This window comes from Dryobates pubescens, chromosome 16 (assembly GCF_014839835.1).
Source record: "Dryobates pubescens isolate bDryPub1 chromosome 16, bDryPub1.pri, whole genome shotgun sequence".
NCBI classification, from domain to species: Eukaryota; Metazoa; Chordata; class Aves; order Piciformes; family Picidae; genus Dryobates; species Dryobates pubescens.
The window spans coordinates 14,853,071-14,868,317 of record NC_071627.1 but is presented as its reverse complement, the minus strand read 5'-3'; the positions used below and the strand labels follow the sequence as shown (position 1 = coordinate 14,868,317).

General features: G+C 42.4%; 1 protein-coding gene across 2 annotated transcripts in view; it reads right to left on the bottom strand.

Annotated features, from left to right (window-relative positions):
- The window catches only part of GABRB2 (gamma-aminobutyric acid type A receptor subunit beta2), a 133,577-nt gene extending 122,264 nt beyond the window's left edge, over nt 1-11,313 (bottom strand). For both annotated transcript variants that reach the window (XM_054168387.1, XM_054168388.1), the window contains exons 1-4: nt 10,987-11,313; nt 9,926-10,155; nt 9,709-9,800; nt 8,645-8,712 (exon numbers count right to left, since the gene is read on the bottom strand). In XM_054168387.1, the coding sequence (XP_054024362.1) occupies nt 8,645-8,712; nt 9,709-9,800; nt 9,926-10,002 (237 nt within the window). In that variant the 5' untranslated portion in view covers nt 10,003-10,155; nt 10,987-11,313. The remainder of the gene's footprint in view (nt 1-8,644; nt 8,713-9,708; nt 9,801-9,925; nt 10,156-10,986) is intronic.
- Nucleotides 11,314-15,247: the final 3,934 nt, after the last annotated feature.

Below are 15,247 nucleotides of genomic sequence, written 5' to 3'. Positions count from 1 at the left end.
ATGTAGTTCTCACTGTGGGGGAAAAAAAAAATAATTAATTAAATGTTTCCAGTTCCTTGAATGAAATGGGAACTTGTGGCTACTTCACCGCTGTACACAATGGAAGAAGTTGAATGAAAATCACTTCCAAGTATGACAAGAGTCACATCACAGTTCTCAGACATACAAAAACCCACAAACTTTTCTCAGAGACCTTCTTCTCATTTCAAAAGGGTTTAGCATGACCTTTACCTAACTCTAGGTTTTTTCCATTTTTCTTTGGGGGTCATATCTAATAAAAACAACCAACAGACAAACAAACGACATTTAGGGCATTTTGTACATTAGGGCCCTTTGCCCTATGTATGTGATGACTCACTTCTGGAAAAGGTTATAGTTACAAGTTCCTGCCATTTTGACTAGCTTCCCAATCCCCAAAGATCTGTACTGCACTTCTATTCAGGATGAAGCTGTTCCAGGTGAGCAAGCAGGCAAACCATTCAGACAGGTTTGCAATATTTAAATCTCATAGTATGCTTAAGTCATGCCTAACACAGTAGTAAGCCATGGCTACTGTAATTCAAAAAGATTTCCAGCAACAGAGGAAAAGATAAAGGATGTGGTGGTGCCTTTCCTAATTTAATTAATGACATGTAAGACCTCTGTTCCTGGTTCTCTGCAAGCCAGGGAGGTGGTGGAGTCGCCATCACTGGAGGTGTTTAGGAAGAGACTGGATGGGGCGCTTGGTGCCATGGTTTAGTTGATTAGATAGGTGATAGGTTGGACTCAATGATCTCAAAGGTCTTTTCCAACCTGGTTAATTCTGTTCTATTCTAAATACTTCCACTCACAACTAGAATAAAGGTCCAGTGCATCCAGGCTACTATGCAGCAAAGAATTCAAAGCTCATGACTGCAGGAAGGAGGCATTCAGGAACAGTAATCAGGACACTGAACTGTGAAGGAAAAATGGGGTTTAATCAATTTTCAGAGTTGCCTACTCATTAAAGAAGAAAGGAATGAAGTAGTCCAGAAAGCAGATGGTGGAACAAAAGACTTGCCACATCAAGTAGCTGTATTTTTTTTAATATGCATCCATTAGGGTCATTTAATATACTGCTCTGTCCAAGGCCAAACTTCCTGTATTTTATTTTTCCCCACTGGTTCATAATTGATAGAGTTGAATTTCTCTTTCAGTGCAATCCCAATGAATCAGTGATTTGCCTATAGGAAAATAAGTGGAAATACTTTGAACTACTCCATCTACTACAACAGCACACACTTGAAATGCATCTCTCAGAAGGGCTGCTTCTTCCCCCATGGAGTTAAACTCTTACTACTTGAAAACTAGCAAATGAATCACTGTCAGAATTTACAGAATAAAAATTAATAGATTCAGCCTTGATAGAAATACTCTAAAAAGCAGCACAAAACAGACAGTAAGTTCCTTAGGTCCAGGGACATGGCAAGAGCTCACACTCTGAATGTTTTATCTGGCCTGTGATAACCTTTGTTAAACAATAGCTACAAATTCTGTATTAGGTTGCATACATATGAACCCCCTGATTGTCAACTATGTTTTCATATTTGGAGCAGAAATTTCAGTTTTATTTGGGAAGTAATTACATACTTATTTGCAAAACTCATACAAAAGGGACATATGCAGTAATTGTGATTCCAAGTCTGGTAGAATCTTCACATTGATTTAGCTAGCTGAAAAATAATTAGCCAGACGATTTGCATGCAAAGATCTTCACAATCAAAACCTATTAAGTGAGAGCACTGCTACTTCCCAGCCTGGCCTTCGGAGAGTATAAACTGCAAGTATGCCTACTATATCACTATACCTACAGGGCTTGTGTTATATGAGCCGTTATATGTCCATTGCACACAGCACTGCTGTCAAGAAATGCAAGCAGGGTGGAATCCCTACAGAAGCACACTAAGAGTCATCACAATAAAGCACAAAGACTGCTTCTGTCCTGCTTGTCTTCTTGTCAGCCCACAGTATGCCTACAATTTTAATGTAATTATGTACATTCATTTTTAAATTACAGATTGCATCTACCCATCGTAGCAAATTTCTCAGTATTAGTAACTCAAGACATTTGACTATTTCTGAAGTTCTTAACTCTAAAGACAAATGAGATGGTATCTTCCATTACTTAAAAGAGGCATTAAAAAAATTGTCTCATGGATGATCATCCTGCTTTGAAAAAAAGAGACTAAATTTTTCTTACCCAATTCATACAAAGACTTGCAGAGACCTACAATATTAACCACTAAGAGCCTACAAGGAACCTCGATTACTTCTAGAAAAGCAATATAATTATTGCTGTATAAAACTGTACTTCAACACAGTTGATGGCTACAGAGCGTATGAGGATAAATGAGCAAGGGAGGAATAATAAGGATTTAGTCATGGTGCACTGACAGACTTCAGAGTCACTAAGAAGCACAAATATGACCATTGGAATAGCTTAAACTTGCAACAAGTTTGCAGAGCACAGTATAAAAATCTTTCATTCTGCTACACTGCTTACCTATAAAGATTTTATGTGATTTTCAATAGAGAAGTTATGAAATAAAACAGCCTACAGTGGGAGCTAGCAAAGTACACTTCATGTTCATTCCCACACTTTAATGCCAAGACACCACCCATAAAACATATTAAAGATAAATATATCTTTTCTTCTACGTCAGGAGCCAAATTACTTAAATATTTATAGTCAAGGCTTTCTAAAAACAAGAAGGCAATAATTATTAATTCAGTCATACAAATCACCTCCAAGGCAATCTCTTTAAATTACTGACAACCATCCTCTCATCTGCTGTAGGGAGTGATCACTGAAAAATTACCACCAGCATAAAGATTTTCTACTGATTAAAGTTTTGCAACACTACAGCATACTGAAAGTGCAATCCAATTAACGAACCATTTATACTGACCTTAAAAAAGAAACAAGAAGAATGGTCATGTTTCCAGCTATCTGCAATATTTATACATTATGTATACACATAATATGTCCCTGGTTATGAACTAGCTTATAAAAGTGTTTACAAACTCACTACATTCCTGCCTATATGTTCCAGAGAAATCACTTCATACTGTAGCTACATATATTCCAGTTAAACCAACATGAAAAGTTCAATTTACATATAACACATCAATAGGAATGTTGGCTTTTGGTCCCCAAGAACAAACATTTTACTTGAAATTTGGACCTCATCTATTTTTACACACCTTAAAACTAGGAAAATACTCCCATTAGGGACATGTAGTACAAAAGAAATAGACATCCATACTAACGTAATTTACTCCTGTTTGAAAATAAAGGTCTTGTGATGCTATCCCAGACAATAACTGAAGGTTTCGTAAAACAAGGTTTTGAGTAAAAAAGGTATTCTCCTCTCAGGTGTACCTCACTTGCTCAGCATTCACAGAAGTCTCTGTAGACACTTCAGAATGAGTCAGTAGTGTACAACCACAGCAATTTGGCAAGAGCCTCATTCAAAGCATCCTCTGAGAAATGTAATTTTATGTGAAGAAGCACATGCACCTGTGACAGGGGAAATAGTAAAACCAACAGTCTCTAGCAGCAGGAATTATTTAGGGTTAAGGAAGCAACGCCCTCCCAATATTTCTAATACTTTGTTTTCAATGCATTATCAGTCCTGTCTTCTCCTTATTCTCTCTAGGGATGACATACAGCAACATGTACAACTAGAATGGATCGACAAAAAAAGATATTGCTGACAGGAACCATTTTCCTCACCTATTTCTGTACCAGCCTATATAGGACACTTTTTCCTGGTTTATGATTTTCTTTCTCCTAATTTTTTTCTATCTGGACTTTTCCCCTGAGTTTGGAACAGCTCCATCCTATTTTCTTACCATTTAACCCCCATTTCTTTTAATACCACAAGCCATCCCTTCCGTTTTTACACACAATGATAATTGCTGCCACTCAAGAGGTAGCTGCACAGCTTCTATTGTTTTCATAATCTAAACCTGTGTCTCCTGAGCTTTGTTACTGTCCCTTACTGAAAATACCTCAAGAAAACATGAGATTTTTAAGAAAATCAATAATGGGTCTCAGTTCTCAAAAGCAACACAAACTCAGTAGTCTGTCAGCAAATTACAGCTGTGATTTTAGACTAACAATATTCTGATCTATGAGTATTACATGTAGTATTTTATACAACTTTGGCATATCTCAAATATAGAAGTCAAATATAATTTAAAAAAAAAAAAAAGAGCTTCTTTTTCTTTTTAGAGCTCTGAAGTTATTAGGTTATGTTGTGCAAAACTTGGCACACACCAACAAGCAAACTTTTCCCTTATAGATGATAACAGCTCCTTTGTTTCTCCAACTCCCACTGGACAGAAAGATTATGCACTCAATCAACCCTAATGGCTCCCGCTAAGACAAACCAATCTATTGGATCTATTTAACTCCACCTATACATATGCAGTCTACCTGCCAACATCTGTGCAATGATAGGCAAGCAAATACTTTCAGATAAACTGTTCAGATTTCTCTCTGCAGACTCCCACAGGATGAATAATTATATACAATTAAATATACAAGCTATTACCTCATGAAGTGTTTATGTCCTGCATAAAAACATACCTATATTTCTCTCTTATTTTCAAGACATGCTGTACTAGAATCCCAGAATAGCCACAGATCAAGGAAGTTGGGGGGGGGGGGGGGGGGGGAGGGAGGAATAAAAAGAAAGTTGACCTATTTAATAGGGAAAAAGTCAAGACACTGAAAACCACCAGATGACCAACATTATCCATGGACATCCTCATGTGTTATCTAGAGAGATCAAATGCATAACATGTTATGCAGAATCTTCAGTGGTGTCTAGGGAAAAAAAATAATTCTGTACTTCTTAATGAACCTGCACCAACTCTTTGAAACAGTTTATAATGGAACTGTTGGGAGGAAAGGGGAGAAAATTAAGATAGAAAACAATCTCACCTGCTGTGTTATTTAGGATTCTACTCCAATAACTAACTGAGGAGGAGAAAACATGGGAATGTGACATACCAGCTAACACTGGTTATTTAAAAAAAAAGGAGGAAAGCCCTCTGGAGGTATTATTTTTACAATGACTTAAGGAAAAAGAGTCTAAGAAGAAAATTCAAGTACAGCAAGAAACATCTGGAAACTACCTTGAGACCAGTGCATTAGATTCACCGCAATACAGCTGATCTTATGTAAGATCAATTTCATTAGGCCAGCAAAATCATTTTAGCAGCTTTCACACCTCTCCATGTTAGTTGTCCATTGTTAACTGAGTCAGAGAGACCTTAATAAAATCTACAGTATAATAACCATAAAAGCATACACTCAAAAAAACTGCAGGGCCTGGTCCAGAGAGGTGAATGGAATTAGACATAGTCATTATTGTACTGCATGTACATTTTTTCCTTCCTAAAATACAAGAAATTACTCCAAATAGTCATGACACTTGTCAACAACCATATATGCCTAAAGATCTCACTTTTCTCATGTGCATTCAGTGTAGTCCCCACAGCTAGAGAGAAACATTCACAAGTACCAGTGATTAGAAAACAGTTACGAAAAGTAAAGTATCTGCCAGTTCAAGTTTCTACCTAAAGAAAGTTGAACAGTTTACAGGTTCAACTCTGCTGTATATAAACAAATATTTGGAAGGCAGCTGTAAAGCCTGCCTACAAGTTTGTTATGATGTAAAGTATTTATTTCCTCCTTAAGAATTCAAAGTCACCAATACCATTCTTGATCATTCTAGACATACATTCACTCTCTACAGCAGCAGCTCTACATTCTTTTTTCAAAGTAAAAACTTTATGATTTGTGTCATGACACTGGAGACATGCCTTCTGCCTGCAGAGAGGCACAAATGTATAGGGTAGATAGAATGTGGTAGGACTGGAAAAGAAATTTAAGAATGACAACTTTAAAATAAATTAATATTAGAATTAAGAGAAATGAGCTCAAGCTAAATAACTATGATTATCTAGCCTTCCTCTCAAGACAAAAGGTTGATCCCATTATGTTAATACACGACCACAGGCAATGATCTGCCTTTATCTCAAGTCAATGGTGTTAGCCATGGCTGCAGGCAAAGCAACAGCAGGCCTAAGGCTAGGAATAGGTCCATAACTCAGAAGATCCTTTCTGTATCTCACTGTCTTGGAAGGCTTTGCATCAGATAGCATTCAGTGGTATTCCTCCTGGTTTCTACTGTAGTTTCTGGTGACTTTGCAAGGAAGAAGTCAAGACCTTGTATTCTAAGTATCTTCTTGTTTGCTTGCACGTCTCCTCATTTATTTCAGGCCTATCAGGGTGTATTAGTACTTGTTATGCTATACAGACCACAATAAGATGAACTGCTGCATGTTGTACTTTGCAGTTAAATGGATTGAAAAACGCAAATCTTAGTTTGGAATCTCTTCTGAAACTCTAAGTGGCAAGTATTATGTAGATGGAATGCTCAGTTTTAAGCAATAAGTACCTTCTTAGAGTAAAACAAACCCAGAGCTTTAGGCAAATATGTGGGTAAAAATTGCCTCTACATTTCCCCTCCTCCCACCAGAGTTCTGCAGAGTCTGAAAAGACTTTTCTTTACAAAGGTCAAACACTTCATTATAGAAACACAATAAACTGATTACAAGATACTAAAAATAACACTCATTTTTATAGTTAGTCTGCAAGCATCGGATTGCAGTAATGTGCTATCACCTTTAACTAGAGACCAAATTTCTAGAAATCCTTGTTAAAGTTAAAAAGAAAAGAGGAAAGAAAAAAAAAAAAAAAAAGAAAGGAAGAAGATTCACAAGAATCTGCAGTCTTTTTACAAGAAAACCAGTTTTGGAGAGATGAGAGGATAAAATACTGACCCAGTAGACTGCAGTTCCATCAAGAAAATTATCCTCATCCCCACAAAGACAGTCCAAAAAATAACTCTGTACATCTGTTTCTTTCCTACACATAGTTCTTTTAATGAAAAGCAAGTGATTTAGAATACAACTTTTCCTCACTCCTAAAGCTCTTGAAGGTATAATACTGAATTACAAGCTTAGTGAAACAAAGTTTGGCAGCCCATTTTAGCCACTTTTTTCCACAAGCAATGTTGCTCAAAGTGAAATCCTTCAGCGTTTTCCTGGTATCTTGAAAAAGGGCAGGCTGAAGTTGTCTGGGATCCAGACCTCCAAGTCTCAAAGTACAACCACCAGTAATGTCATCCTCAGATTAGGCCAAGGGCTATAGTTTAGATTATGAAGAAGAAAAAAAAAAATCACATCACACAGTGCAGCCAGTTTGAGAACAAACATCTGCCAATTCATTCAGTCCACCATGTCTGAAAACCCAAACATGTCACTGAGGAATTAAAACCAAAATATTTTGGTAGCACAATGATAGTAACACAACTGGTAAGTTTCAAAATACTATTTTCAAATGCATCCACACAGCTACACAGCTACAGCAGAAGCCCTAAAATCATATCTGTATTTAGAAAGATGCTTCCCTACAACTTCTTCAAGAATAATGGAAAGTTTGCTTCAGATAATAAAACTTTAGTAACCAATATTTCACAAAAAAAAACCACATTTATTTTGCATCAGTTGTTGCTACCATGCTGCAGTGTCTTGGTTTTCTCCTCGTGTACAGCTCCCCAAGAGTATTAGGCCAAATTCTGTGTCCTTAACTAAGTAATATGTAAGTTAGGACCAAGATTTTTAAACTTAACCCCAAACATTTTCAAATAAGAAAGCAAATGTTGGAGAAGTTTAGTCTGAAATCAGAACAGCTTCTTCTACAGCATGAACCTGAGGCTTCTCCAATTTTCTCAACACTTCATTCGTCTCCCAGGTAACGAAAGTAAAACATAGAAAGCATCGAGTTGGGTATGCTAAGGACCAGCTCAGCAATTAAGCACACCCAGTTCAAACCATTTAGATAAGAGAGAAAATTGAACTCGGAAAAATTAAACTTGTAATAACATCTGCCTCAGTTATGACCATCCCAGACAGTGCCAGGCTACAGAAAAACAATTGGTAAGCTTTGGACACACAGACAACCGAACACGGTGCTTAAGAACAGCAAGCTGCTTTTTAATATCACAAGAAGAAATTAAAACAAGAATGTCACACAAGCAAGTAACCATTCATGCCTGGACCCCGTTCCCCCACGAAGCCGAAGTGCACGGCCCGACGAGGGCAGGCGCGGCCCCGCGGCCAGGTGCGCGGGAGCGGACCCTGCGCGCGGCGGCTCGCGGAGCGGCAGCGCGGCCAGGCGGCGGAGGGGTGCCATGCGGGTGTGCGGCCGGCAGGGGGCGCCGTTGCTCGCGGCAAGGCGGCACGGGGCGCGCAGTGCCTCCGGAGTGCTGCCGCAGGAACCAGACCCGCGGCCGGCGCTGCCGTCCCCGGGCTACTGTCGCCTACCCCCGGTTCCCTCGCTGGGGATGTGGGAAATGCGACCCTCTTCCCGACAGCTCCCACCACCTGACTCCCTCGGGGGCGGCGTGCTTGGCCCCGGCGGTGCTCCGGGACAAGAGGCCACGCCGGGTTCCCACGCGCCCGCAGGCAGCTGCTCCGCCTTGGCAGCGGGGAGGAAGCAACAACCACCCCTTCAGAAAGCAACCAGCCCCAAACCCTAAATACTCACCATATTGACTTCTGAGACCATATCTATACTGGCAATGTCTATGTTCATGCCAACAGCCACTGGGGGACCTGCAAACCAACAAGATGGTCCGCATTGTGATCTCCAAGAACTTAACTCGTTCTTACCAGAGTTAGCAGCACTAAGCGCAGAAATGAAACTATGTTTAAACGAAACCAGAAAGTCAAGAGGATGGGAAAATGTGTTCCCCAAACCCTTCCCCCCCCGACCCTCCCAGAAGCGAGAACAACCCGGCTCCCGCCTGCCCGCGGGGAACGTGCGTGGCACCGGGTTCACCCGGCGCGCCCCCCGGCAGCGGTGTTTATGTAACGGGCACACACGTGTGAACCGCGGGGCTCCCCGCACCCCGCCGGCGGAGCGCACCGGGGACACCGAGCTAGCAGAGGCTCGGGGACAGCCGGCCGTGGCGAGGAAACTCCCCCGCCCCCCAAGCCGGGAAGCTTGGGTGAGATGCCGGCCTCCGGTACCCAGCTCCCCACCCTCAGTCCTGCGCGTTGGCGAAAGGGACAGCCCAGGGGACAGTGGCCACTGAGGCCCGGGGATGGGGGGGGGGGGGGGGGGGGGATAGGGGAGGAGGAGGGGACACCCACAGCGAACACGTCCAAAATAAACTAGTTCGAAGTCGGAGCACGGAGGGGGTTAAATGACATTTTTGTATCAGTTAACAGCACATCTTGTACTCAAAAATAGTAACTGTGATCACAAGCACATTAGACAGAGGAACAAACGGTGGATAAACTTAAGAGATTTGCATCTCGATAAAACCAGTTAAACAAGGGTTTCATTACAGGTTAATAAAGTATCATCACACACTGAAAATGAGGGACTGATTGCAAATATGGAAGTGATTTAAGTGATCGCATCAGGAGCATTCCATGCTAAGAAACTGAGTAACAATGGGCTTAACTTTGGTTCATCTTGAGAAAATGGCAACACACACACACACCCCCAAAGCAACAGCACCCACAACATGTTTAAAAACCACACACACCAAAGATACACAGCCCAGATATGTAATCTCTCTTATTCAAAAGCAGTCAAATTACCTCCAAAATCTGGCCTCAAGCGAATGTCATAGCCCTTCAGCAGTCTATCCACGGTCTCTTTTACCAGTGACATATTACTAGGGTCATTGACACTAAATAAAATAAAAGAATAGTACTGTATTATTTCTTATTTCTCAGACCCAAGCTGTACATTCCTCTCAGCAGCAGCATACAGTGCAATTCGAAGTAAATCAAAAGAGATACCTTCATCACTTACCTCTGTGCACACACCGCGGCTATTATTAAAGGGAATGACCAAATCCCAAAGTAACCCTTTTTCCGGACTCTCAGCATCCCTTTAGCTTTTGATATGATTTAGGGTTTCAGTGAAGAGAAGAGATCCAACTTATTCTGGCCAGTGCAGTAATTCTAATGTGAAGCGCATGCGCACGGCGTACCACAACATCAAAAGGAGCAGTGGTTGCTGCTGGAGATGGAGCAAATTTCCTTGCCAAAAAAAAAAAAAAAAAAAAAAAAAAAAATTAAAGGGGAAGAAGGAAATGCATTATTTAAAAAAAAAAATCATCCACAGGAGGAACGAATATAATTTTGTTGTTCTCTTTGTTAGTATAAAATATAAATCGCAGCAAGAAGAGAAGTTTTAGGAGTTGCGGGTTACAGCGGCTTTGCAATCTACTTTAAGGGGGAGGGGGGTTAGGGTGGGGGCTGGACGGACTCGGATTAGACAGAGGTGGGATAGGTTAAAAAGAGAATACACAGGGGCAGGGAGGGAGGAAAGAGGGCAGTTTAACTTTTTGGTCCCTGGAAAGAACCGCCTGAAGCGAGGCGAGGTGCGGGCGAAGGAGCCGGCGCTTGCAACGGGGGCGGGCGGTGGGGGAGGAGGGGAGATGGGCGCCTACAGTATTTCTCACCGAAAAAAAAAAAAAAATAGGGAAAGAAAATGATGACGAATAGTTTCTTGTAAGAGGGGATTAGGCGGCTTCCTTCCTTACTGTGCTGCCAGGCGCCGTTCTATGGGCAGAGGCACTAAGGACTGAGGGGGTCGCCGGCTACCGCCGCCAGCTCCAGCGGGCAATTTGCCGGTGCTTCAGGTGTGGGCGCGGAGCTCCCGCGGCCCTACTACCCCCGGCCGGGCCTGCCGGCGCATTTTCCATGTATCGAACGATGCTTAACAAGGGGATACAAGTTCCTCAGGTAGAGCTACGCCTGGCCACGGGATTGGGGGAGGGGAAGAAAGGGAAGAAAAACACCACCCAGAAAGGCAATCAAGCATTTAGTGACCATCCAGACCTGGTGCAGGTACATAAACCCACTTACCTTCGGGGGTAGATCACCCAGGCTCTTCAAATGCAGCGTGTGATCCAATTAGTATCTTGGAAGAGACCGGAGACGAGCGGAAAGCTGATTTGGGGATGCTTTGAGTGACATTTAAATCCTGAGCAGCGAAGGAAGGGGAAAAAAAAAAAAAAAAAAAAGAAAAAAGATAGAAAGGAAGGAGACACGCAAAAAAGCAAAATCCCGAAAAACAACAAACACCGGAGTTAAATTATTCCTCGCAAATCTGCTTTGTGCTCGTAGCTCCCTTTACACCTCCTCCTCCTCCCGCTCACAGCCGCTCGGCCCGGCGGATCCGAGCTGCCTCGCCGAGCGGATCTGGGCGTGCACACGCGTCCTCGGCCGGCCCGGGCTGCGCTGGGAAGGGGCGAGGAACACTCGGGGTGTCAATTAACAAAAGAAATATTTAACTCGCACTAGGAGGAAGGAGGTGGAGAAAAAAAACCCCACCACCACCCCCCCACACACACACAAAAATCCCCTTCACGAAACACACACACACCCACAGGGGGGATGGGACAAGGGTGAGGGTGTTGCTCAGAGCCCTCTCGCTCGTTTCCTCGGCACCGCTGGGTTCCGCACGCTCAGGGCTGAGGCGCTCTGGAGCTCCCTGCCCTGACTCGCCGCCCCCGGCCCGCGCCACCGCCTCCTGCCGCCGCGGGTACTTGGCAGGAAGCGGAGGCAGCCGGTTCTCACGGCCGGGACGTGCCCGAGGTGCCTGTACACGCACTCTGGCCCAGGAGCAGGAGCAGCCGGGCGGGGCGCAATTCGCGTTGGGGGGCTGCCCGGAGAGAAAGGGCAGCGGCAGCGACTTCACGGGGAAGACAAGGGAGGAAGGGCTGAGGTGGGGGCTAGCAGGGAAGCGTTGAGATGAAGCCTCACCTCGGGGCGGCGGGGCGGAGAACGGGGGTCGCTGCCGCCGAGAGACGGCAGGGCTGCTGAAAACCCGTAAAACAGCCAGCAGCCCCGAAAAGCAAGCAGCCATTTAACACGGACAGGCAGCTACCTTGACTGGAGCGCTAAAGAGCGGGGAAGCCCCGCGACGAGCCCCGCAGCATCCACCTGCCGCTGAAGCGGGGCCAGGGCAGCCCCCCGCCTCCCCCCCCTCCCCCGCCGAGTTCCCCCAGCGGCGCGTCCAGCCAGCGGGGAGCGGCTCCCCCGCTCCGGGATGCACGGTCCTGCCGACCGAACACACCGGCACCATTGCCAGCGGGCTGACAGATTGTGCCACGCTCCCCCCACCCACTGTCAATGCTTTAAAACAGCACGTCGTGTGTGTGAGAGAGCAAGTAAGTGTCTGTTTGGGCTTTGCTTCCAGAAGGAAAAAAATAACAAAAAATTAACAAAGCTAAACAAAACAAAAATTGGCAGGGTGGGAGAGGGGGAGAGAAGGAAGCGGGGAGGAATTCACCAAGACATTTTCACCATTTTCTCCCATTTGTAGAAACTGGCATTTTACAGAGGGCAAACCCACCCATTTCCAGATAGACAAGATTTGATGTGTGTGATAAATCTCATTTGTGCATTCAAAACAAACAAAAGAAAAACCAACCCCCAAACACTGAGTTAAAGAACATTTAAGCATTTGTTAAAATTTTAAAACCCCCCCCCCCTTTTCATCTTTCTGTTCCAGGGCTGGTATTACAGAGCTACTTTCCTTGTTCACCAGTGGAGGTTTCTGTTCTCACGCAGCTAGTCTGCTTCACTGCCAAACCTCTTGAAATATAGCCCTGGAAGGAAGATGGTGGATAGTCTGTGCAGGGAATCATTTCACTTTAGATGTATAATAGGCAGCTGTGAGTTTTTTAGTTTGGGGTGTTTTTTGTCCACCCCCCCTTTCTTCTGCAATCATATGACAAGAATAGGAGGTTTCGAGGTAAAATGCTTTAATCCTGCATTGTGAAACTCACCTCCAGGTGCTAACTTGGGACTACACTCCTGAGTTCTGAGCTGTTTCCGAGGCTCTGCTATTAGTTACCGTTACATCACAGAAACATTTCATTCACCCTGTTTGAATATTAAAAATAGATATAAACAAGAACTTGAAACTGAAGGCTGGTAATATTCAAAGTACCATATTTACATGAGACTGTCAGACTAGTATACCCAAAGAATTCAAGCTATGCCAGTATATCTAGCGTTTGTGTTCTGATATGGTATACGTACTAATCATCAGGGAGTACTCTTTCTGGGCCCACTGCTACTCCTGTAGTGAAACCTGTTCTTTGGCTATTACAGCCAAAAGGAAAGGAACATATCTCAGTCAAGTTCAATAGATATGGATATCATGCTGCGTAATACATGGAAAATCAATGCATATCCTCAGGGTTTGGAAGCTTAAAGGTTCTATTGAGCCATGCTTGGGATTCTCTGCATAACCCATTATTTTTGTTATCTGTAAGTGCACCACTGTCTAAATACCACAGTAACACTTCCTTACCACTGCTCCCAAAGGAGTCTATGCAATAGGCATATCATCATTATAGACTGACAGAGTGCAAACTCATACAATACATACAATGCTTTTTCTTGTGCAAATGACTGCATGCTTTGCTATGCACTTATGACTACTACTTCTCTGGCCACAGGATTCTAATCTCTCTATGTCATTCAAAATTTCTCCACACCTTCAAAATCTCCCATTTATTTTAAGCAACTTGTCAAAGAAATCATTCCCCTCTTTTTCTCACTTGTGTCTGTGTGTTTGATTGAAGAGGAGAGGAAATAACTGGTGTGAACACCAGTATTGGCAAGATGTAGTACTGTTCATGTAATATGTTTAAGGATTCCTATCTAAGATTTTGGGTGTCTTACAATGGGGAAACAACCTGGTTCCTAGCTGGATATGATACTTCTATCTCTAAAAATAGATTACAAGTACTATAATCTTTCAGAGAAGCCAGCAGAAAGTAATTTTAAATGCCAGCTGCAGATTATTTTGATTCTTAGCTTTCCAGTTTGAGAAGTGCAAAAGAATAGCCCCCTCTGCCCCCAACTAAAATACTCTAAAGTAATAACCCACAATCCTTGCTAACTGCTATGTGACACTATGCAAGAATATCATACTCTGTTTATCTTGTCAGCCCTGGACTGTAGCAGTATATTCGTGTCACCACAAGCAACGTCCCAGGCCATGTACTGAGAACTGCTCTAAAGTGGTTTTCAGATGGTTTGCTGTAAATACGTAGATTATGCAAAACAAGACTTCAGTAAATAAATGTAAGTTTTACTACAACAAACCAAATAATTTTCACTATAACACTGACAATTTTTAATAGTTTTTAATAATTCTTTTGACTGCAATTCAAGAAGCTGCTATGAATGCAGTTCTATAAAAGTGAGGTTTCCTGAGTTTTTGAGCATTTGGATAAGATGCAGTAGTATGAGAAACACTCGGATTGGGAGTTGTTTCCATATATCTCATAAGATCTTCTCATTTACAGAAGAAAGTGAATAATAATTTACTTACCAACTCCTGTAAAGATACAAAATCATGTAAAATAAAACAAAACAGTCAACCCTTGCAGAAATTTCCTGAACAAGGTTTCATTATACTTGGTTCCACTTGTCATTTTAGGTCTTCAGATCTAGTATGTCACAGTCCACACATGCTGCACCATCCCATTAGCAATCAGCCTGTCAGCATAAAAATCCCTGTTATGTCACACAGGGAAAAAAAAAATAATTATAAAATTATGCAGGTGTTTCTTGATTCTGCTTTTCATGAGCAATGAAATTCACTTTTGCATAATGACAGTCATCTGGGACTTAACAGAGTGGCATTAGCCTCAACTACTATATATTCACAAGAATTCAACCTAGTAAACCTATCAACAAAAGCAATGGTGTAGCTTTTGTTGATATAAATGGCCTGCCACTTATACTGCTCTTGGCCCTTAGAAAATATGAAAATAGGAGTATTGCTAGTATTGCACAGAAACTGAGTCTGGTAAGTTGCTTAGGAAACAAGTACCACTTGATAAAAGCACAAATTTCACTTAATTGCAAGAGAACAGCAAATGGGAGGGGCAAGTCTCTTATTTGTTTACATCCTTTTGTAGGGCTTTAATTGCTGAAGTTCATATTTGTTCATTCTGTGACTCACTGCATGGCATCCCCACAGGGTTAAAGATGCTATAGAATAAGAACTTACCCCTAGATCATGACCTAGGCTGTACTTTATGAGTAAAAGACCTACTGCAGCTTTTCACTAAAATCTTTTGTGTAGCTTGGGATCAACATA